This window comes from Acomys russatus, chromosome 22 (assembly GCF_903995435.1).
Source record: "Acomys russatus chromosome 22, mAcoRus1.1, whole genome shotgun sequence".
NCBI classification, from domain to species: domain Eukaryota; kingdom Metazoa; phylum Chordata; class Mammalia; order Rodentia; family Muridae; genus Acomys; species Acomys russatus.
Genome location: NC_067158.1, coordinates 11,031,580 through 11,056,161, shown reverse-complemented (window position 1 = coordinate 11,056,161; position 24,582 = coordinate 11,031,580). Strand labels below are relative to the sequence as shown.

The 24,582-nt window shown below is 44.9% G+C and overlaps 1 protein-coding gene across 5 annotated transcripts in view; it reads left to right on the top strand.

Moving 5' to 3' along the window:
* Positions 1-24,582, top strand: part of Nf2 (NF2, moesin-ezrin-radixin like (MERLIN) tumor suppressor) — an 85,646-nt gene that overhangs the window by 42,015 nt on the left and 19,049 nt on the right. For 4 of the 5 annotated variants that reach the window (XM_051165381.1, XM_051165377.1, XM_051165378.1 and 1 more), the window contains 8 exons: positions 2,535-2,603; positions 4,260-4,342; positions 7,042-7,117; positions 10,398-10,532; positions 16,025-16,099; positions 17,834-17,947; positions 21,127-21,249; positions 22,548-22,765. In XM_051165381.1, coding sequence (XP_051021338.1) covers positions 2,535-2,603; positions 4,260-4,342; positions 7,042-7,117; positions 10,398-10,532; positions 16,025-16,099; positions 17,834-17,947; positions 21,127-21,249; positions 22,548-22,765 — 893 coding nt within the window. The remainder of the gene's footprint in view (positions 1-2,534; positions 2,604-4,259; positions 4,343-7,041; positions 7,118-10,397; positions 10,533-16,024; positions 16,100-17,833; positions 17,948-21,126; positions 21,250-22,547; positions 22,766-24,582) is intronic. The other variant, XM_051165380.1, reaches the window with a different exon arrangement.

The following is a 24,582-nucleotide window of genomic DNA, read 5'->3' as shown; positions in this document are numbered from 1 at the left end:
CTTTAATGTTGTGAGTGGAGTTAGTTCAGAGAGAAGCTCTGGGCAGAGCCTCCACTGCCTCCACATTGCTCAGATGTGATATATTTGATCAGTGTAGTAGCTGGGAGCCTGGGATAATTTAATAATGGTGGTCATTAATCTTGCAAGCCTTTGAGACCTGCATTTACAACTTTAACTTTGCATATCTGCTTACTTTTGCATTAAGAGTTGGTTGGTGAGTGTTGAAAGCCTTGCAGATGCAACTAGCAAGTCTTTCAGTCATAGCCTGTGAAGTCCTGAGACGCCGCAGTGCTCATGCCTGACTTCCACAGGACCCAGCGCCGCCCAGATGTTTGCCTGCACTCCTTTACTGTTTGCTCCTTGCTTTATAGGTGAGGGGCTGTGGCTTAAGACAGGGTGCCTTCCTTAAAGACCTCACAGCAGCACGCTAGAGCCCTCTCTTCAGGGTCCTCCAGGGCTAGTGCTCTCATTTTAAAAAGAACTTAGACTTGGAAAGATTTAGTCCTTTTTTAACTCTTCTAGACAGGCCCTGGCCGTCCTGGAGGTCACTCTGTAGGGCAGACTGACCTTTTGCCTCCTAAGTGCTGGGAGTATGTGCACAAGTGTTTTGTCTTGGTGTTCTGTGTGCACTGTGTGCCCAAAGAGACTAGAGTAAGGAGCTGGCTTCCTGGAACTGCAGGCCCCCAGCCTCCAGCTGTAGTGGCTCACAGCCCTCTGGAGCTCAAGCTCAGGAGATCCAATGTCTTCTGGCCTCCAAGGGCACCAGACACACACATAGGACATAGACATACATTCAGAGGAAATACTTATACACATAAAACAAAATAAAACAAAATTTTAAAGTCATGTGCCACCACACCCAGCTGAAATTTTCAAAAATTATGTTGTTTTTTGTTTGTTTGTTTGTTTTGAGTCAGGGTTTCTCTGTGTAGCCTTGGCTATCCTGGACTGGCTTTGTAGACCTGGTTGCTCTCGAACTCACAGCGATCCTCCTGCCTCCAAAGGGGTTAAAGGGATTAAAGGCGTGTGCCACCATGCCCAGCTTAAAATTTTTAATTAGAGAGAGAGAGAGAAGTCTGGAGAGCGTGCTTAGTGGGTAAGAGCTGTTCTTGCAAAGCACCAGGTTCTATTCCTAGCACCCACTTAGAGGCTTGGATACCAGGCATACATGTTGTGCATAGACGTATATCCAGGCCAAATAGTCATGCACATAAAATAATTTTTAAAAATCTAAAAACAGCTTTTAAATAAAAAGAGAGAAAGAGCTAGGCACAGTGGCGCATGCCTGTAATCCCAGCACTTGGGAGGTGATCTCTGAGTTCAAGGCCAGCCTAGACTGCAAAAGTCCAGGACAGCAAAGGCTACACAAAGAAACCCTGTCTCAAGAAAAACTTTAAGAGAGAGAGAGAGAGAGAGAGAGAGAGAGAGAGGAAGAGGGGGCAGAGAGAAGAAAGATAAACCATTGGGCTGCTGAGGTGGCTCTGTAGGTGAAGGCGCTTGTTAAGCATTGGATCCAAAGCTGAAGTGCTGACAATGTGGAGACCTCACATTGTGGGAAGAAAGAACTGACTCCACATAAGCATTGTGGCTTTGGGCTCATACTCTACTCTGTTTTCTGTGTCTTACCTATTTTATTTCACTTTGAGATGGGATCTCAGCATATAGCCCCGGCTGACCTCTAACTCATCGCTGCTTCCCAAGGGCTGGGGCTAAAGGCATGTACCACCATGCCTAGCCTACAGTCGGTCTCTCCTTATCCCTGGGGCGGGGGAAGAGCCTAGGGCTGTATGCATGCTAAGGCAAGTGCTGTCCCACAGAGCCACTTCCCAGCCCTACGCTTTGATTTTGGATGATTCTCTGATCTAAACTATTTTCTACGAAAGAAATGAATATTGTTTTTAAAAATCAGAGAATAGCTGTCTGAGTTGTTGCCCCTGGAGGAGCAGCTGAGATTGTAGGCTCCACTGGTGACCTGCTCTACAGCTTTGGCTGTATCACTTAACCTTTTATTTTATTTGTTTCTTTGTGCAATAGGAGTGACATTATTGATATCAGATCTTCCCAAAGCAACTTTCAGTGTCTTGAGCAAAAGGTATTAAAAATATTGCCTGTATTATCCCTGGTCCCACCTAGCAATTGGCTCCAATTACCAGCCATTTAGAGACATTTGTAGGCCAAACTCTCATCACACTTTGCTAATCACAACTTTCACAGTGGTGTTTTGTTGTTTCCATTACAGAGCTAATGTTTGGAAGCAACTGCTTTCTTTGAGGCTTAGGAAGCAGACTACATCTCCATGCAGATGTCACATTCTTATTAGCACCCATCCATCCGTTATGGGACTCTGCAACTCTGCTCATAGATGTAATCAGCTTTGTATTTTCATTCAAGGATAGCAAACTGGCAAGCTGAGACCTTGTCATCAGAATTGAATTGCTCCCTGGAATTGGGGGAGCAACTGCGTTGAGCCTTGTTCAGAGACGATGGTAGTCCTTAGACCCTCAGTCACCGGCTGTCTTTCTTTTCCTTTCCAGTATGGCGACTATGACCCCTCTGTGCATAAGCGGGGATTTTTAGCTCAAGAGGAATTGCTTCCAAAAAGGGTAAGAAATCAAATTCTCTATTTGGGAAAACAGCAGATGTGGCTGCAGGAAAGCCACTGAATGATTTGAAGAGTGAAGGAATTACTGAGCAAACACATCATAATCTTGAGAAAAGAGTACGGACTCTTGGCTAAGCATATTTACTTATTAGTTTGTGTGTCTGTTGTGTTGTGTGTACCTGTGAGTGTGCAGGTGTGTGTACCCTTTCACACACCAAAATGCCAGAGCCGGGCTTCGGATGTCTTCCTCTGTTGTTCTTTCTTCCTAATTGTCTTGAGACAGGGTCTCTTGACTGGAAGCTGTCATTTAAGTGAGGCTGGCCAGCCAGTGAGCATCCGGTATCTGCCTGCCTCTACCCCTCAGTGCTATGCTTGCAGGCATGTATGAACAATCGTGCCTGACCCTTATTTTTTTTTTTTTTTTATGTTTTTATTTATTTGAGAGTTTTATACAATATATTTTGATTATATTCTTTCTCCTCCCCCAACTCCTCCCAGATTCTCTCCTACTCCTTACCCACGTAACTTAATAAGTTCTTTCTCTTAAACAACAACAAAAGTAATGGATTCCAATTTTTATTGGCCAGCTACTCCTGAGTTTGCTGCCTGGGGTGTGGTTGATATACCCAGTGGTCATTCCATTTGGAAAAAATATATATATATATTTTTTTCCTCTCCCAAGAGCTGTCAATTCCTAATGGTGTCTTCATGCCTGTTGGTGTTGGGCATTCAGACTCACACCCTCATGTCTGCAGAGCAAGCACTTTCACCGTCCGGGCTTTCTCTCTCGCCCCTCTTATTATGTTTTGAGACAGGCTCTTGCTCTGTAGTCTAGGCTGGCCCCGAGCTCACTCCCCTCTTGCCTCAGTCTCCTGAGTATTACAGATGTGTATCACTGCGCTTAGCTTTCTTGGTCAAGCATGTAAAAGGCAAGGGTGCAGCCGCACACGGTGCTTGGTGCTCACGAGGCAGAAGCAAGAGGGTCGTGAGGTTACGGTCAGCATGGGCTAGACAGGGAGCTTTGGTTTCAAAACAATACAAAAGCAAGAGTTTGTGGAGTGAATGTGGAATTTCCACTCAGACTGCGGCCTATAGTTTTCCTCGTGTGGCAATTTCTAAAGGTGGCTGAGTGGCATTGATTTAAGGGAGCCAAGAGATTGTGTGTTCATTGTGCAGAATTGAGCTGTTTGGGGTGGAGAAGATAAGGTTGGGGAGGGCCTTTTAATCCTCTGTCTTGTTTGCTGTGTTCATTAGACTCAAGCAGCCTTTGGTGGCTTCCCTTCTTACAGCCCCACTTATCACCTGTCACTGGGTAGTAAAGGCTTCCCCAGCCCCTTCCTGCCCTTTGATGGTTGAAGGCCAGAGTGAATAAGCATTGCTGTACTGTCAGGTGGTCCCTGAGATGGACAGCCCCGGCGGCAGCAGGGGACGCGCCCAGCTCAGGAGCGTAGTTGGGCTTGAAGAATCCTGCAGCTCGCAGGTTGATCCTCTAGTGGAGGGGAGCTTGGTTACACACCCACCTCTGTGTGTCTCTCTCTGCATGCAGCTTTTTAAAAATAGCTTTGCTGTTTTGTAAAAATGAACCATAATTATAAAAATGGCAAACAATACCCAGAATTGCTTTGCATGTGTGTTTTTCTTTTGCTCTTTTTGGTAGGTAATAAATCTATACCAGATGACTCCAGAAATGTGGGAGGAGAGAATTACTGCTTGGTACGCAGAGCACCGGGGCAGAGCCAGGTGAGGCTGCTTCCTCCTTGGTTTACTTTTCTTCATGCCTCCTCCTCCTCCTCCTCCTCTTAAAGAACTGTAAAGCTGGGACATGCTCATTGGACAAAATGCAGTCCTGAAGTTTATAAAAGGAAAAGCAGGAGCTGGGAACAGAGTTGCTCTTCAGTTTCCTGTGCATCCGTATTGTAGTGTGTTGCTGAAACTCGAGCATGTGACGTTCTGGGCATGGAGCTCAGCAGTAGAGCGCTTGCCTAGAACGTGTAAGACCCTGGGCTGAAACCCAAATTAATTAATTAATTAATTTAAAAAGTGGTCATGTGTTCTGCCTATTAGGCTGTACAAACCTAGTACATCCGTGGCAGTTTAATTTAACACTCTGTCTAAAGGCCCTTTGGGTTTGCATCCAGTCATGTGTTGGTGGCATTTAGAGTAGCTGCATGCTTTTCACCTTTACAGAAAGCTCTGCAGTGCAGGGTGATCTCAGCAGTGTTAATAGAATGTTCCCACCACTCTAGGTTTTTATTTTTTTTCAACATTTGTTTTTAATTAATCTATAATTTTACTAACTTAAAATTAAAACATGAGCTGGTTGGTGATGGTGCTCGGAAGGCAGAGTCAGGTGGATCTTTGTGAGTTCAAGCCCAGTCTGGTCTACAGAGCAAGTTCCAGGACAGCCAGGGCTATCTGAGATATAGAAACCCTATCTCAAAAGAAAAACGACAATTGATAGCTTGCTGGAAGTATTCCCTTGGTAGCTTTAGTGATCATCTTTGCACTAGCCCCCACCCCAATCCTTCAGATCAGCTTCCTACTTATATCTTTTCTTTAAATTGATTTTGTGTAGATGGGTGCTTTTCCTATGCGTATGTCTGTGTGCCATGTGCGTGCCTGGTGCCTGAGGAGACTAGAAGAGGGCACTGGCACTGGAATTACAGATGATTGTGGGCACTGTGCGGGCACTGTGTGGGCACTAGGAATTAAACACGAAACCTCTGGAAGAGCAGTCAATGGTCTTCACCACTGAGCTATTTCCCTAGGTCCTATATCGTTTTTCTTTTTTGTTTACACCCACAAAATGCACAGATCGTAAGTATAGTGCTTGATCATTTACCACAAAATGATAAAGAAAAAAACAGCTTATGACTTCTCAGTTTCCTTTCTCCTCAAAGATAACTAGTTTTCCAGTTTCTCTCACTATGTAGCTCTTGTAGTCCTGGAATGGATGATGTGTTCCCTAGGCTGGCCTACACTCACAGGAATCCACCTGCCTCTGCTCAGTGCTGGGATGAAAGGCTTGCGCCACCACGCACAACCCAATTTCCAATTTCTAATTAGTGCTCCCATAGATTAGTATTGGCCATTGGTTTTTTTAAAAAAGATTTATTTATTTATTATCTATACAGGGTTCTGCCTACACATCAGAAGAGGGCACCCAGTCTTGTTGTGAGCCACCTTGTCGTTGCTGGGAATTGAACTCAGGACCTTTGGAAGAGCAACCAGTGCTCTTAACCTCTGAGCCATCATTCCAGCCTTTTTTTTTTTCCTTTCCTTTTTTAAACTTACCATTGTTATATTACTGTTTTATAGTTCTGAGGATCTCACATGCTAGGCAACTACCCCTAGGGGTAGCTATTTTAGACTTTAGATAAATACAACCAATTTCTGTATTTAGTGCCTTCTTTTACTCAAGACCATCTTGTGAGATTTGAGTTCATGGTATGTAGCAATAATTTTCTCACTTTCATGGCTGTGCAGAATTCCAGCATATTAGCATAACAATTACCCATTCCACTGTTGAAGGACTCCTAGGTTGTTGGGTTGGTTCTTGGTTTTGCTGTTACAGGTAATGTTGAACAGTTTCCCAAAGTAATTGAATCAATTTGCATCAGCAGTGTGTGTGATTTCTGCTTCTTCCACCTGCTTGCCAACACTTGGCATTCTCTCAGGGTGAATTTTTAAAATCCATCTGAGAGTGTTTTGAGATGAGAGAGAGAAGGACAAGGACAAGGTCACAGGGAAGCTTCAGTTAAATTATTTCAATACTGTTACTATTGGGGAGTTTTCTGCAAGTCACTGCCGCTTCCAGAGCTTGCTTTAAGTTTGACTTATAACACAGAAGTATTCACCCACTGGCCTGGGTTTTATGACTCAGATAGTTCTTGCCTTAACCTTGACAACAGTAGCTCAAGAGATAAAACCAGGAAAGTAGGTGCTATCAGCTAGCTTGTAGGAAAGCCTGTTCATTACCAAAGCCTCTGTGTTAAGAAAGTGCACAGAGATAAGGCTGAAAAGAACACACTGTGGCTTTGTTTTTCTTTTTGCCATTGCCAGGGATGAACCTGGAGCCTTGCATGTGCTGAGCGAGTGCTGTACCACTGAGCTGTGCTCCCAGCGCCCACGTCCTCCTCCTTCTTTTTTTTTTTTTTAAATCGCTTGAGACAGATGTCACTATTTACCAAGGGCAGAGTGTGAAATTGAAGCCAAGAGTCAGTGTAATGAGTCTGTTTTCTTATTTTCACGGGGACGGGAAATTTTGCCTGTGTTTAATAGACTCTGGGTTGGGAAGAGTGGCGCTGCTCTCTGGTCTGTCTGTCATCTTCTGCAGCTGTCGTAAGTCCATAGCATGGCCAGAGTGCTTGGCTTGGCAAGCGTCTGTCCTCCACCCTTGTCCCTCAGCCCCAGTGACGATGTCTTTATTCTCCTCACAGGGATGAAGCAGAAATGGAGTATTTGAAGATAGCTCAGGACCTGGAGATGTACGGTGTGAACTACTTTACAATCCGGGTGTGTTGACTCATCCCCAAGTCCCCTGGCAATGGGAGAGACTGTGCGGAGGCCACATGGCCAGATAGCTTACTTCCTCATCCCAGGGTAGCTAGAGTCTTTTGCGGTTCAGTGGTAAAGAAGAAAAAAGGAAGACAGGGTCGAGAGCCTGGCTTTTTTATTTGGGCACTTCAAATTAGATCAGAAGTAATTAAGTGTCAGTGGTACCTTCAGGGACTTGGGCCTGGCCCTCTTTTCAGTGGAGACTTGTTGGAACGCTGGCCGTGTAATGTTTGATTGTTCTGGCCTCTAGTGAGATCCAAGGAGCACCTGGAAATAGTGTCTTTCCCTGGGGCCCACTGAAAGTAAGGCTGCTCGTATAGATTCCTAATTTGTGTAGGTGGAACTCTTGTTCTCACTGTGAGGCTAATTAGTTTTCTATTCAGACCATTAATGGTCCCCAGGCCTCCGGGAACCAGTGCCTCTGCAGAGAAAGGCATTTGTGTTCTGTTCAGGTCTGGCCCTAGAGCATGTCTTTCTCCTGTGGGAGGATTTGGCTGCCGGGTGCAGTGTATCCATGGGTGCAGTGTATCCATGGCTTTTTCCAAAGGAGAACATGTGGTGGATGAATGGATGTTAAGATGCTTGGCCACCGATGAGTAGGCACTAAAGATGAGCTGCAGTCATCGACCTTTATGATCCACTTATTCTCTGCTTTCCTTTTTGGGTTCCTGCAGTCTTTATGTTACCTGTGAGTAAGTTGAATTAAGCATGTCTCCAGGATTCTAGGATAGCTTTCTACTTAATTTCTTTCCTAAATACAAGTTTTTGTATATTTCTTTTATAAAATACTGGACACACTAAAATGTTCTACTATACTAAGCAAGTGCCTCAAAGACATCTTATTTGCAGCGGGACTTGAGTTCAGTTCTCTGTCCCCAGTTTGGGAGGCTCACAACTGCTTGAAAACTCCAGCTCCTGAGGGATCTGATGCCTCTGGCCTCTGAGGACACTTAAGTGCACAGACACACAAATACATAACTGAAAGAAAAATAATCTAAAAAATACAGAAAGTTGTTTCTAATGTTTCGTGAGGCCAGTGTGGTGGACAGTAGATAAGGTACTGGCTGTCAAGCCTGACATCCTGTGTTCTTCCATGGGATTCACATGGTGGGTGAAAGGAGAGATCCAATTCCCGCACACTGTCCTGTGATCGTCACCTGTGTGCTGTGGTATAAGCATGCATGCACAGACACAACACACATAAGTAAATACTAAATAATTAAAAGCTTCATTAATTTGTATTTGATACCCATTTCTTTGAAGTTAGACCAATTTAATGCATTTCTGTGGTTTTGTCAACCCAATGAACATCTCTTGCCCGCCACCAACATTAATTGTTGTTGTTGTTTTAACTTTTGCAATACTTAAAAAACTAGTTTCTTAGGCTGGAGGGTCGAAGCACACACCTCAATCCCAGCACTAGGGAGGCAGAGCCAGGCCATTTTCTACGAGTCTGGTCTACAGAGTGAGTTCCAGGACAGACAGGTCCACACAGAGAAACTCTGTCTCCAAAAACCAAACTAAACCAGAGTGTCTTATAAATTTATTTTACTTAGAGGACGAAATATGTATTTACTTTATTTGTTATCTATTTGTTTATCTCCCTATTTCTGGTGGTGGGCAGAGGGCAACATTGCTATAGTTCTTTTCTTCCACCATGTGCGTCCTGGGGGCCAACTCTGGCCATCAGGTGTGGCAATGAGCACTAAACCATCACAGCAGTTCAATAACCAGCCTCTTATTAAGGGATATTTTACATTAACCAGATGAACATGAATTAATTTTTATATGCTTTTTATGTTGAACAATAGAGTTAAAGACATTTTAGTGACTTTATGTTAGACATCTCAAATTCTATCATTAACTAGGGAAGGTAAACAGTTCATATATTTTAACTGGTAAATAAATACTTGTACATATTATTTGTACAATTGTACATATACTTGCACAATTTCAGAAGAGTTATTTGTATTACCTTCACTAGTTTCTAGAAGTGTTGAGAGCGGAGGATGGAGTCCTTTCTTTTCTTATTTAAACTAAATTATCAGAAACATAAGGAAATGCCTTATTTTCCATAGTGGGCTATGGATGTAAGAATATAGGCCTCACCTCTGTCAGCACATCTGTTTTAAAAGCGTCGTAGACAAGCAGAACACTGCACGGCTGGGTGGCAGCGCCTGGTTTCAGGTGTTAGGAGGAGTAGGAGGTTTATCTTGGGGTACTCACTTCCCCCTCTAACAGCTGCTGTTAGACTGGTACTTCTCACAGCCCAAGCACCTTCTCAGTTTGCCGATATGCTCTTCTACCCTTGAGTCTCGACTCAATTTCCTTGTCAGCAAGGGGTCAGGAACTGTAGTGTCCTTGTGTGTGCAGGGAGTTTCAAATTGACCTGCCTGTGAGGTCGGGGCAGTGGCTCCACAGCTGCTCAGTAACTTGGGGCACAGGCCCTGAGCCTCTGTCTGCACTGTTAACCAGGACTGCTCGTAGAAGTATAGCATTCATAGTTAACTTGAGTTTTAAACAGCTGCATCGAAGTGTAATTTATATATAATTTATTTTTTTATTTCTTCCAACTTTTAATTATCAAGCATTTGAAACACATGGGAAAATGAAGTTTTCAGGGAATGCCGTATATGCCACCACCTAGCTCCTGCAGCTAACATTGTGTCATGTTGGGGTGTGGTGTAACAAACTACATGGAGCTGCATTGTAACCTAAAATGAGGCTGTCTGGTGCCTGGACTTAACTTTTTTCTTCTAGAAATCCAACAGCTGTGTCTGTGATGATGACGATCAAATGTGGGGCCTTGTATATACCAGACAAGAACACTACCCTACCATCAAACACCCGTGATCAAGCAACATAAAGCTACCACTTCCTGTAATGGGAGAAATGCTCAGACATTCGGGTGTTGGCTCTCCCTCTGATAATCTGCCTGTTTAGCTAGTACTCACAACAGAATTTTAAGTTACCATTTCTTCGGCCACCAAGCCAGTGACAGGAGCCTGGGTCCACAGTGGTCCTTGCAGGGGACACGCCAGTCACAAAAATGGTATTGTTTTGCCCCTGCTTCACTAAATCCAGAAGCTGGAAGCCTCCTGGGTTGTAAGAGAGCTGTGATTTCTGTTGGGACTTGTTGAAACTTGTCAAATGTAACAGTGTGTGCCAGATTCTTTAGAAAGTTGAATAAAATCCCCAGTCGGAAGCTGACAGCAGCTGCTCTTTATTGGCTCTGCAGAATAAAAAGGGCACAGAGTTGCTGCTTGGAGTGGATGCTCTCGGCCTTCATATCTATGACCCTGAGAACAGGCTGACCCCCAAGATCTCCTTCCCATGGAATGAAATCCGAAACATCTCCTACAGCGACAAGGAGGTAGGACAAGTCTCTACACAGGTGCCACTTGTGGTGCAGTGGTCCTGCCAAACGTCTTTTCCCATTTCTTTTTGCCAACGCTTCCCAAGGCCGACCATCTCCTTGTCAGTAAAAGTCCTTTAATTCCCAGGCTTTAGAACTTTGGTTGTTGATTTTTAAAGTACTTATGGAGAGTTTTGACATCCTTTCTTCAAAGGGCATGGCTAACCCTACTACTGACTAACAAGAGAGTGAGCGGCTCAACCTGTCAGGACTAAACCCCAAAGAACAGAAAGAAGGGAAAAAGAAACATTTTCTTATTGCTTGGCTTTCTGCTTCTTTGTATTTTAAATGTGGTCTGTGTTAAGCTTCTCCCTATGTGCTGTATTTGGTACAGGTAGTGGAAAAGTGTACATGCAATCATATCTGTGGTGGTAGGGGATGCTTCTCTCCCCTTTCCCCCAGGGTTTCTCTGTGTAGCCTTGACTGTCTTGGACTCACTTTGTAGACCAGGCTGGCCTCAAACTCACAGTGATCCACCTGCCTCTGCCTCCCTGGATGCTGGGATCAAAGGTGTGAGTCACTGACCCTGGCTTGTTATGTTTTTGAAAGGAACTTACTGTGTCCTGCCTGGCCTCGGATTTGCCATATAGACCAGCCTTTAATTCTACTTCCTGAATGCTGGGATTAAAGGCATACACCACCATGCCAGGCTGATAGATATTTTGTAGAGATGTGTTAGTCAAAATTCTCTAAAGAGCAGAACTGATAGGAGAAATGTGTATATTAAAAGGTATTCCTCAGATTGGCTTACAGCATGAAATTGTGGTCTACCACTAGCTGCCTAACACTGGAGAGGATGAGAATCCACAAGGCTGGATGTCTCTGCAGTCTCAGTCTGTGCTGAAGGCCTGGACGATTCTTGAAGAATGGCTGCTGTTTAGTCTGTGTTGTAATCCCAATGAATTGGTTCTGATATTGGTGAAGGAATGCTACAGCAACAGGATAGATGAACTTGCTAGCAAGAGTGAAAACAAGCAAGCGAAAGCAAAGTTTCCTTCTTCTTTGTCCTTTTTTGTAGGCTGCCACCAGAAATTATGGCCCATATTTAGGGTGGGTCTTCCTGCTTCATAATCTGATTAAGAAAACCTGCTCAAAAAAAAAAAAAAAAAAAAAGAAAAGAAAAGAAAACCTGCTCACAGGAGTGCCTGGCAGCTTGGGGTTTTTTGTTTGTTTGTTTGTCTTTTGTTTTTTATGTACATTTTATGTATAGGCATATATGTCTGTAGATGTCAAATCATGGAGTTATGGACAGTTGAGAGCTGCCGTGTGGTTTCTGGGAATTGAACTAGGGTCCTCTGCAAGAGCAGTCTGTGCTCTCTTTTTGTTTTGTTTTTTGAGATAGGGTTTCTCTGTGTAGCCTTGGCTGTCCTGGACTCACTTTGTAGACCAGACCGGCCTCGAACTCACAGCGATCTGCCTCCCAAGCGCTGGGATTAAAGGCCTGTGCCATGATGCCTGGCTCCCAGCTTAGATTTTAATTGATTCTAGATACAGTCAAAATTGACAACTAAGATTAGCCATCAGTGGATATTTCAACAATGACATGAATGAAGATAAAGACTGCCATATTTTGAAGGATTAGAGGATAAAGTTTGAGGAACTTATGTACCGTTCATTGGGTCCAAATACTTTTTTTTAATTTATTATTATTTTATGTGCATTGGTATTTTGCCTGCATGTACGTCTGTGTGAGGGTGTCAGATCTTAGAGTTACAGACAGCTGTGAGCTGCCATGTGGGTGCTGGAAAATGAACCTGGGTCCTCTGGAAGAGCAATCAGTGTTTTTAACTGTGGAGCCATCCCTCCAGCCCTGGGTTCGTAGATTTCTATGTTGTTCAAATGGCCTTGTACTGACAGCAACACTGCTGCCTCGGCCTCCTAAATTCTGGGATTATAGGGATGACCCTAGAGTGGATTCACATATTTCTATGTAAGATGACGACTTCATCCAAAGCAGCAGTCCTGTTTTGTATATTCATTCTGTTTATTTTTACTAGATGGTACTGGGCATTAAGCGCAGAGCCTTGCATGTGCAAGGCTATTGCCATCCCACTGAGCATCACCCTGGCCTCCTAGCCATTAATTTTAAAAGAATTATTGAACGTGTGCTTTGTGCCTCACAGAGCAAACAGAAGTATAAATAGTCCAGTGCTAGCTCTGTAGGAAATCATGGTTCAACGGTGGCTTGACTCTTATAATACGTAAGTACACTGTGGGCTGGTGAGGTGGCTCAGTGACTAACGACCTGAGCTCAATCCCTCAGACCCTCATGTTGGGAGAGAACTAAGTCCTACAGGTTGTCCTCTGCCCTTCGCATGTATGCTCAGGCACGTGCCCCATTCTTCCATAAATAAGTGAGTAAATAAATAAATGTATGTGTGGAGTGGAAGGGGCTGGTGATGTAGTTGCAAAGGCCCTCAGCTTACAAGGGTTTGAGCCCGGGCTGTCAATCAAGTCCTCAGAAGAAACTTACTGTAAGGGCAGGGACATGTACAGTATCCAGGTCACCAGGAGACAGATGCGTTGAGATCTTGTGTCTGATGAGTGGAGTGGCAAGGACTGAGAGCTAGAGCGTCTGATGCCAGGGCTCCTGCTTATCGGAGCGGTCCAGAGGCTGGGCCCTAAGAGCACAAGACACCAGGCCAGAGGCAGCCCCAACTGTGTGTGCGCATCTGAGGCACAGGAGGCAGTGCTAGTTTATGTTGCCTGCAGGTCTTGGAGCATATTTCCTGGTTTTTGTTTTGTTTTTCTTTTTTAGTAACTCAAGGAAAGGGATACTAGGCCCTTGTTTACAATGTGTGGCTTAGATCTCTCAAGCATTCTTGCTGAGGCAGATTGAACTTGCCTCTCTCCCCACTCTTCTTTCTTCCTCTCCCCCTCTCTCTCCCTGTCTCTCTGACAGGGTCTTGATGCACAGCCTAGAACTTATAGACCTCTTGTCTCAGTTTCTTAAATGCTGGGGTTACAGGTGTGCATCTTCACCCCAAACCCAAAATGAAGTTGCTTATTTACTTACTGGAAGAAAGGCTGTAGCATGTGCCAGGATGAGTGTGTGCAGGTCAGGGGACAACTTGTAGGAGTCTTTTTTTCCTCTCTACACTGTTTTGGTCCCAGGGATCCAACTCAGTTCTAAAGGATTAGTGACACCTTAACCTGCTGAGCCAAATGCCAGGCCAATCACATTTCTTTTTTTTTTTTTTCGAGAAATGATTTCTCTCTGTAGCTTTGGGTGTCCTGGACTCACTTTGTAAACCAGGCTGGCCTCGAACGCACAGTGATCCACCTGCCTCTGCCTCCCAGTGCTGGGATTAAAGGCGTGCGCCATCATGCCCGGCTGCATTTTTTTTTTTTTTTTTTTTTTTTTTTTTTTTTTTGGTTTTTCGAGACAGGGTTCTCTGTGTAACTCTGGCTGTCCTGGACTCACTTTGTAGATCAGGCTGGCCTCAAACTCACAGCGATCCACCTGCCTCTGCCTCCCGAGTGCTGGGATTAAAGGTGTGCGCCACCACACCCACCCAGCTAGACATTCTGATTGTTGGTTTTTATAGCTGTTTATCCTGGGAAGCAAGCATTAGGTAGTTCTTTTTTTTCAGGTTCTTAAATTGGAAGTGCCACATGACTTAAAGCAGTGGGTGTCCCGGTGTAACAAGCTCTTCACTTCCCAATTTCACAGAGGCTGTTCACCACGCATCATACATTTGTACACCAAAGGTTCCTCAAATGCTTGTTGTTAAGAGCGCTTGGGGACTGAGGTCCCGCTGGTATACCTGACACAACAGACCTAATGTGCCCTCTCTCGGGGTAAAGTCCGTTATGTCCGTCATATCAGCACCTCACATGGCTAGCAGACCCCCGGCTGCCGCGGCACGCCATAATGGGAAGTAGTTCTGAGCATTCCGAATGGCAGTCATCCCGCTAAACAGAGTGTTGGTTTAAGTGGATGGAGTCTTCGTGTATAGCCTGTGGTTCCTGTGCTGCTTGTGGCTTCCCACTGGCATCTCTAAGGTTCAGTAGCAAGGCTTAGGAATAAGCTTTATGAAATTCATAAATAATATTCTACACCAGAACAATACTATGACTAAACTGACTTGGCCAAGCTAAGCTAAACTAAGGGGGCTTTTTTTGGTCCTACGTGTGCTCATTTCTCATTGGTCAATATAAACTACTCAAGAATCTGCCTTCCCCAGGAAGTTTCTTTGCTAAGCAGCTCGTACTTTTTGTTTTATATTTTTGTGGTCCGGAGGGTAGAAGCCGCATGCAGGCAAGAGCCACACCTCTCGCTTAGTCAATCCCCTGCTTTGCTGGGGTAGTTGTACAGGTCTTTCTTAGGAATGTGTTTGTGCTTTTACAATATTTGTCAGTATATGCTAATTGTACAACATAATGGTGTCATCTTTTCATATGTGCGTATAAAATGCTGCTTTGGTCTAGATATGCTTGTTTTGTTTTATTTTTGAAGTTGGTCTCGTCATGTTTCCCTGGCTAGCCTGGAGCTTTATATAGAGGAGGCTGGCTCTGAACTTGTGACCTTCTTCCTCTGCCTCCTCTGTGCTAATATGACAGGTATATGGTATACTAGCTTAGAGATACATTTCCAGGGGCCATTCTTGGAATCCAGGATCTCTCAGGTCTCCTCAGTGGTTCAGAATAGCAGTTGCCTTTTTTGTTTTGGGGGTTTTTGTTGTTGTTTGTTTGTTTAAGTTTCTCTTGCTGAGTTGCCGTCTATCCTTCATTTTGATTTCAGGAACTGTATAGTTTTCTTTTACAGCAATCCATTTTTCTTCACACTGTTCTCTCTCTTGACAACTTTTACCAGCTGACCGTGTTCAAAAACCCATAGTAACTTGCTGTATCATATCGCGTCAACTGTCACCCCCTCTGACTTACTCTTCACCACCCATCAGCCTTGCTGTCTGACTAAGCCTGCTGTGTCATTGCAGTTACTAAAGAGCTAATAAGGTTGATGTTCCTGCCCCTTCGCCTTTCGCCGTCTCCTCCTCTTCTTACTTTTCAGTGTTAGAGACTGTTCTTACTCTTATTAATTGCCTTCTACTCCTAAGACCTCCTGTCTGTGGTAAGTCTACTGTAAACCTCTAGGATATTTGTGACATGTCCCACCAATGAGACTAACATCTCTCTCGAGTATTTGGCTGTTGTTGGACTAAGTCCTTCTAGACTGAACTTTATGAAGGTGAGGAGCTGTGCCAGTGTGGCCTCCAGAGCAGGCCCTTCATGGTTCTAACTTCAGGTTACTACTGTCACTTCCTCACAGCCACCCAGATGGCTAGGGTCATGAACTTGTGCAGCTCCAATCTTGGTGCCCAGAGTACCTCTAATGCCCCAAGGCTTCACTTCTGGACACCAGGAAGCCGGGACTAGAGGCTGTGTGGTTGGAATGTTTGTGGATTCCCGGTCGATATGTTACCTGAAACTGTACTCCTTTCTTTCAGTTTACTATTAAACCACTGGATAAGAAAATTGATGTCTTCAAATTTAACTCCTCAAAGCTACGTGTTAATAAGCTGGTAAGTTGAGGTCCTTGTTTTCATGACAGAAAATGAACTTTTCTGAGGAATTTTTGTTAGTTTGTTTGTTTGGTAGGTTGGTTTTTTGTTTGTTTGTTTGTTTTTCAAGACAGGGTTTCTCTGTGTAGCCTTGGCTCTCCTGGACTAGCTTTGTGGACCAGGCAATCCACCTGCCTCTGCCTCTGGAGTGTTGGGATTAAAGGCGTGTGCCACCATGCCCAGCACAGGAATTAAATTCTTTATATATTGCCTTTTTTAAAAAGCTTCTCTGCCAGGGATCTGGCCCTAGTTTCTCTTGCTAAGAGGTGCAAAATGAGGAGCTGGAGAGATGGCTCAGAGGTTAAGAGCACTGGCTGCTCTTCCAGAGGTCTTAAGTTCAATTCCCAGCAACCACGTGGTGGCTCACACCATCTATAATGTGACCTGGTGCCCTCTTCTGATCTGCAGATGTACATGCAGGCAGAGTACTGTAGACATAATAATAATTAAATAAATCTTTTTTTTTTTTTAAAAAGAAGAGGTGCAAAATGATATTTGATTTGGTAAATATGTTTCTCTTGTGTTTAACCTACAGAGTTTTTTTTTTCCTTTTTGGTGAGAGAGCAGGGAATGAAGATAAAATCTAAGGCTTTGCGCATGCCAGTAAACACTCTACCACCAAGATACATCTCAGCCCCTACCTGCCATATTGATTTGCATTTTACTTTTTTTGGTTTTTGGTTTTTCGAGACAGGGTTTCTCTGAATAGCGTTGGCTGTTCTAGACTCGCATTGTAGATCAAGGTGACCTCAAACTCACAGGGATCCACCTGCCTCTGCCTCCCGAGTGCTGGGATTAAAGGCATGTGCCACCACACCCGGCTGATTTGCATTTTATAATCACTAATGAAGTCACATTTTTATAATTTGTTGACCAAGTCTAATTTCCTGTTCATTTAAATTCTTGTTTCATGTCTTTTGGCCACTTTCCTCTTGGTTGTCTGTTTTCTTTATTAATTATTATTCTCCTCCCTTCTGAGATTCATTTGCCTTCTTTATGATGTCATGACAAATAATTTTCACCTCATGTTGACACATTCAAAACCTTTATTGTTTCTTCCCCTGTGTTTTCTTAGTTGACATCTTTCACTTTCTTGATTTAAAAAATACTCTGGCACAGCATGGTGGTGCATGCCTTTAATCCGAGCACTTGGGAGGCAGAGGCAGGTGGATCACTGTGAGTTAGAAGCCAGCCTGGTCTACAAAGCGAGTCCTGGACAGCCAAGGCTACACAGAGAAACCCTGTCTCAGGGGGAAAAATAAAAGAGAAAAACAACTCTGTATTTTCAAGTAAAAGTTACCTTTGAAACTAGAATCAGCTTTCTTTTCATGTGAATAACCTTTGGCCCAACCCAACGTCCTGGTTGGTCTGCCCTGTCCTCCTGATCTACCTTGTCATGTGTTGACTTAGGAGACTGTGGTTGGTACATTTGGGTGACTAACGGAGTGTCTTCTCCGATACCTCCTGGATTATCTGAGGTACCTCATTGTACATATTTCCAGAGCTAGGAGCATTAGAAGCCATCAGCGGGCTTTTGTGTTTTATTTCATTTTTCCCTCAGGTTTACTGCTACACTTCCCCCGCCCCCCGAGGGCCCCCCCCCCCGCCCGAGCCCAAGATGCTGTGGCATGGTGGGCTAGTAGGCAACAAAGTAAATTTGTGTGCTTAACATGTTTTCCTCCTCTGTGGCCACAGATTCTCCAGCTGTGTATTGGGAACCATGACCTGTTCATGAGGAGGAGGAAAGCTGACTCTTTAGAAGTTCAGCAGATGAAAGCCCAGGCCAGAGAGGAGAAGGCTAGAAAGCAGGTGAGTATGAGTCTGTTCATTTCATTGGCATTGTGTATATATGTATTTGTGCAGTTAGTTTTGGAGGCCACAGGTCAACCTTGGGTATCATTTTTCAAGAGCCACCTTTGTCTTTTGTGGCAGGGTCTCTCAGTGGGCCAGGGACTCACTGATAAAGTGAAGCCAGCAAGCTCTTGGGCTCTGTCTGCGTCTACCTCCTCAGGATGCTATCATGCCTGGCCTTTTTTGTAGGTGCTAGGGGTCAAATTCAGGTGCTCATGTTTGCATAGCAAGAGCTTTACTGAGCTTTCCTTCCCGGCTCTAGTTTGTTTGTTTGAGACACGTTCTTACTATGTAGTCCTGGCTGGCCTGTACACTCAGTGGAGCCCAGTCAGGCCTCAAACTCCAGACAGTTTTCTTGCCTCGGCCTCCCTGATTCTGGGATCACAGATGTATACCACCCTGCCCAACTAAGACATGGTTTTAGGGCTAGCAAGGTGGCTCATCATGGAAGAGCACTTGCTGTGTAAGCCTGACACTGTACCTGAACCCATGTAAAGATGGAGAGAGAACTGACACCACAGAGTCGTCCTCTGACATCCACACTTGTGCCAAAGAACATGCACCACACACACACAACAATAATGAATAATAATAGCTAAAAACCTTCTTCTAATTGAACCTGCTTTTGGTCAGTCTTGGCCTACAAGATAAAGGATAGCTGTTGTCAGCCAGAATATTATACTTATAGATGTACCTGCTCTCCTTTTTTTTTTTTTTTTTTTTTTTAATTACATATACACACCAGAAGAGGGCGTCAGATCACATTATAGATGGTTGTGAGCCACCATGTGGTTGCTGGGAATTGAACTCAGGAACTCTGGGAGAACACACAGTGCTCTTAACCTCTGAGCCATCTCTCCAGCCCTCTTATTTCATTCCTATTGGAATCTTTGTCGGCTAACGCTGGCCTTGGGCTGGTGAGATGGCTCAGTGGGTAAAAGTTCCCTACCAAACCTGGCAACCTCAGTTTGAGACCCGGAGTTACATGCTAGAAGGAGAAAACTGAGTTCTACAAGTTGTCCTCTGACTGCCACATGCACACCTGCGTACACAAATAAGTAAATATGATAAAAAATTCTCAGAGGAATTTATACTAAGTTCTAGTAGCATATCTTAAAAAAAAAAAAAGAAAAAGCCAACACAATATTTAGTCATTTCTGTACTTCAAATGTGATCATCAGAGACTTGGGTCAAGGTAGCCAGGAATGACTTTGTCTATCTGACTGTCTTCCTTTATGTCTGTCTCCTCTGCCAGGTCAGTGCCCTTTCTAATTAAGTGGTGATAGAATACAAGACGGCATTTCAGTGCATGCTGTGGAATACTAATTAGCCTCCCGGCTGCATTTCCTCACTGTAGGTCAGCCTGGGCACACACGGCTGGGCCTCTGCAGGTGTGCTGGTAGCACCTACCACCAGACTGGACTAGCTGCATCATTGTTTTCTACTCACAGACCTTCCCTGCTCACTGAAATCCACAACTAATTTGAGTCTTGCTCCTGAGACTCTCAATTGTGGTTTGGGATGAACTGTTTGATAGAGCCAGCTGCAGTTGGCTTCCCTGAGGACTCACAAGCTCAGAGGTGTAATAATGAGTCTGTGTGGTGTTCTCTGACTTGGGAACCCTGGAGAGGCTGGCTCCCAGCCCCAGGCTTTAGAGAGAAATGCCCAGTTTGAGGCAGTGAGCTGTGAGTGTGCCCTCTGTTTGCTTTCTGGGACAGTAGGCCATCAGTGTGCTCCTTAGGATGCTTTAAGGGTGATGATATAGGCTGTATTGAACAGAAATGTGCTACTAAGCTAGCCTGGGGCATAGCGATGCCTTTAGGAAGCATATTCTCTGACTTGACTTTCAGTAGCAGAAAGTTTACAAGTTAGAGATCTAAAGGCATCAAGGAGAGTGATGGCCCCTGGGCCCTGGAAGAGAATAGTGTCAATGCCACCCAATGGAGCATGGCAACCTTGCAGCCAAATCTTTTCTTTAGTACATACATGACTTAGTTTCCTCATCTACAAAATGGAACTAGTGATGCCTCTTTCCAGAGGACAAATTATACCTGAAAATCTTCATAAGTAATAACCTGCTTTGAAAACTGGTAACCCTTTATAATTTAGGGTGAAGGTCTCATGAAAAGTACAAGGCTAGGAACTGGGCACAGCCTAGTCCTTTTTTTTTTTTCAAAAAGAGAATGGAAATTGTATTTTAGTGGAAATTGAAGAACAGTTTGCTAAGCTGTTCACTGAGGTCAGGAGGAAAATCAAAGACTTTACTCTATTACTTGTCTGTTTTGCATGATTCTTTCAATTAAATGTGCTTGAGGAGACTTCATATTTAGAAAGGGCAGCCTTGTAGAGTTTGAGTGAGCTTGAAGGAGTAATTAACATGATTTTGTTATCTAAGGCAGAATATAGTATTTGGTCACTTCTGGCTTCTACTTTCTGAACTCAGTGCCTGGGAGTCAAGTCACAGAGAACTGTGCTGTCTTTAGTCTTGGTCCTCTTATTAAGCTTGGCAGGTGGCCCAATTAACACTGTGATCCAGAAGGCTAGCGGGTGGCAGTAGAGGCTTTGTACTGTTTCCGTAAGGATGGACCTGCGGTCCTGCCTGGCTTTGAGTTGCCTCCACATGGGGCTGTACAAGACCATGCAAAGCCTCTGCCCCTTCCTACTGTGCAATTCTGTGTGGAAACCACCATTCTATGTAAGCAGAGGGAAAAGTGGCACTATTGTAGATGACATTGTGTAAAGGGGCCGTAGGAACTAGAAATGCCAAGGTGTGGCTCATCTGAGAAGACAAGAGGGCTGTTTTTTTTTTCTGGGCCCCTGTTTTGGGGAGGAGGAACCTATATGGAGAATTGCCAGTCACAAATCACAGGGCACCGTAAGGTCAGGCAGATCATAGCGTGTGCGTGCTCTTTTCTCTGCACATGGAGCCAGAGTCTGGATCTTGTTCTCTGTATTCACTACCGGAATTTGTTTCAAGGCGTACAGCTTTTCATTCTGCGCAGAGCACAGCAGACAGGAATGACCCAGGCTTCCTAAAGTAGGGCACGAGAAAGGTCCCCCGTGGAGAGCAAGTGCCAGAAGCCCCTGGTCTTGGGTTTCTGGAGCACTGTGACTTGGGCCTGTTGTTTTACTCTCAGATGGAGCGGCAGCGGCTGGCTCGGGAGAAGCAGATGCGGGAGGAGGCCGAGCGTACAAGAGACGAGTTAGAGAGGAGGCTCCTGCAGATGAAAGAAGAAGCAACGATGGCCAATGAAGCTCTGGTGATTTCCGAGGGCTGGGGCTCCTGGAGGCTCCTTCAGGACTTGTGGAGTTAGACCTCCTGTGGACCATGAGCTTATTTGTTTTTAAAAGACCAATACCAGCCTGTCCCCCCAAGAAAAGCTGTGCAGGAGGATCTCTGTGAATTCAAGGCCAGCCTGGTCTGTAAAATGAGTCCAGGACAGCCAAGGCTACCCACAGAGAAACCTTGTCTGAAAACCCCACCAATGCCTTTTTTTTTCCCCCTGGAAAATTTGAATCAAGTTCATTTGCAACCACACTGTACTTTCACAACTGAGATGCCTTTAAGTCAGGGATTCTTGACCTTGGCCCTACCAGCGCTTGAGAAGTAGAACCAGCCATAATCTGGGAGTAACCCTCTGCATTGAAAGATGGTTGTAGAGTAATACACTCCAGTAATTCCACTCCGACCTCAAAAATGTCCGAGGATTCAGATGTGGCCCAGGGCACAGCCTTTTTCTACCATGCCCATGGCTCCATGTATTTATTTATTTTTGTGTATTCAATTTGAGTGGGGGTAGGTGGGCAGTGGGATGAGACAGGTTTCAGATATCCCAGACTGGACTTTGTATATAGCCAAGGATAACCTTGAACTCTTGATCTTCCCTGCCTCATTTTACTAGAGATTGGATAAAAGGCATACCTGCTGTGCCCAGCCTTATATTTGATTCTCTAGCACTGCAGGAAATAGTCTCCAGACATTTGCACAGGAGTGGGTGTGGACACCTCTGCTTTTGAGTCACTGACTTAAAGGGACAGAACAGAGTTTAAATTGCTTATTCCCTCACAAGCATAAGCTTCAGCCAAAATGTATTCTCTACATAGAGGCTTTTTTCATTTTCCCATGGTGGAGGATGGGAGACCCGGTTGAATAGTTGGAGTATGTAGCATGTCTTCTGTTGTCAGACAGACTGGGAGTCTCTCAGGGGGGAGGCCTAGGGAGGCTAAGGCTGGCTCTTGGGGGCTGGAAAGATGGCTCAGAAGTCCAGCTGCTCTTCTAGAGGACCAGGTTTGATTCCCAGCACCCACATGGCAGCTCACAGCCATCTGTAACTCCAGCTCCAGGGCATCCTCTTTTGGCTTCTAGAGGTACTGCATCATGCACAGACATATACATAGGCAAAACACCTATACAGAAAAACCAAAATTTAAAAAATAAAAATAAAAAAAGACTGGTCCTTGTTGCCCTGGCAGGGAGGCCAGCATGCACAGGGACTGCTCCGCCTCTGTGGGAAGCACTCACTGACCCTGCACTATTTGAAGGTACTTTTCTTCCCAGATGCGGTCTGAGGAAACGGCGGACCTGTTGGCTGAAAAGGCTCAGATCACAGAGGAGGAGGCCAAGCTTCTGGCTCAAAAGGCTGCAGAGGCTGAGCAAGAGATGCAGCGGATCAAGGCCACAGCCATTCGGACAGAGGAGGAGAAGCGCCTGATGGAGCAGAAGGTGCTGGAGGCTGAAGTGCTGGCACTGAAGATGGCAGAGGAGTCAGAGAGGAGGTGAATGCTCGTCCTGGGTCCTGGGCTGGGTAAAGGGTTGTTTCCTTGGTTCCAGCCCTACCAGAGCTGGTTAGAGCATCCTCAAACTTCTCTGTTGTGGGAACAGGACTGTAAGACTTCTTCCTTGACAGGCTAGTGGGATGGGAGCTCCTAGGAGGGCAGAGAACATACTTCTCTTTCCCAGGGAACCTTTTTGTCATGTTTCACAGCATAACCCCATCCTTCTAATAGTGAAGCTTGCAGGAAAAACATTTAAGCATATCCACAGGCTGCTTTTAGCCACAGAAGAAAAGAGGTTCTTTTGTATAAAAAAGGGGGTAGAGGGTCGAGCAGTGTGTTAGAGAGATGGCTCAGAGGTTAAGAGCTACTCTCCAAAGAACCTGGGTTGGATTCCCAGCACCCACATGGTGACTTGAAATCAACTGTAATTCCAGTTCGAGAAGACGCAACCCTCTCTGGCCTCCGTGGACACCAGGCATGCACATGGCACACAAATACAGACTTGCAAAACACCTATGCATATAATAAAACCATTTTTTAAAGGGGAAGTGGCCTTATCAGGAAAGTGCCTGCTGGCTTTGTATTGCCATCACCCATGTAGAATCTGAGCACAGTGGCATGTGTCTTAGCCTCCCCACAGGAGGATCCGTGGAGCCTAGTGGCCAGCTGGTCCAGTTGACTCAATGAGCACACATTGACTGAGAGACGCTCCACTGAGGGGGAGGGCAAGAGGACCATACCCCTCATTGACCTCTGCCCTGGCTCACACCCACATAAGTGTCTGTATCATATGTGCTTGGTTCTTTTCCCTTTTAATGTAGATCAGTGGCAGTTATTTACATCAAAAGAGAAACTACTTACCTATTTCCCTGTAGTTTTCCAGGTAGTTAGGGGAGCAGGCTAGCTTGTGTTTTTGGTGACCAGGTTGTCATAGCTTGTGGCCAGGTTGGAGGATAGAACTGTTTTGGTTTTTGTTTTTGTTTTTGTTTTTTGGGTTTTTAAAAAATATTTATTTATTTATTTATTTGTTATTATGTATACAGTATTCTGCCTGCATGTTCACTTGCATGCCAGAAGAGGGCATCAGATCACAATATAGATAGATAGCTGTGAGCCACCATGCAGATGCTGGGAATTGAACTCAGGACCTCTGGAGGAGCAGTCAGTGCCCTTATCCTCTGAGCCATCTCTCCATCCCCGGAGGATAGAACTGTTACCTGTACTCTTTAGACTATTCTAGGCTCTGGATTGTTCTAGTCCTGCGGCCTTCAGATAAACACTGGCACAGTTCACGTAGCATTTGGCTCTGTTGATTTAGAGCCCTTGAATTTGGCTCTTAGCTACTAAGGTAGATTCACTACAGTTTTTCTCACCACTTTTTGCATGTCACTCTGAGATTATGGTTCCTTGATGCCTGCCCACTCCAGGCTCCTTTCTGTGTATGGATCACATCTCTAGGGCTTGACCTCTGTACAATCTTTCATGCTGTACCCAACCCATAGAGCAGAGTTCTGCACCAAGACATAGATGCCTTCAGTGACGGGACTTCTTCCTGCCAAGGAAAGTGGATACTTGGCCTATAAGAAGCACTTCTCTCATGTTCTACCCTTTGTAGTCCTGTGTATGTAAGGCTTGTGATGCTCTCCTTTCCCAGCCCACTCCTCACCAGAAACAAGCGGAGTGCCTCTGGGCCCTACCCACTCTCCCTCCTCTCCACCCGTTTTGGTGTTGTTGTTTGTTTGTTTGTTTTGAGACAGGGTGTCACTGTGTAGCCCTGGCTACCTCGAACTCACTGTGTAGATCAGGCTGGCCTAAAA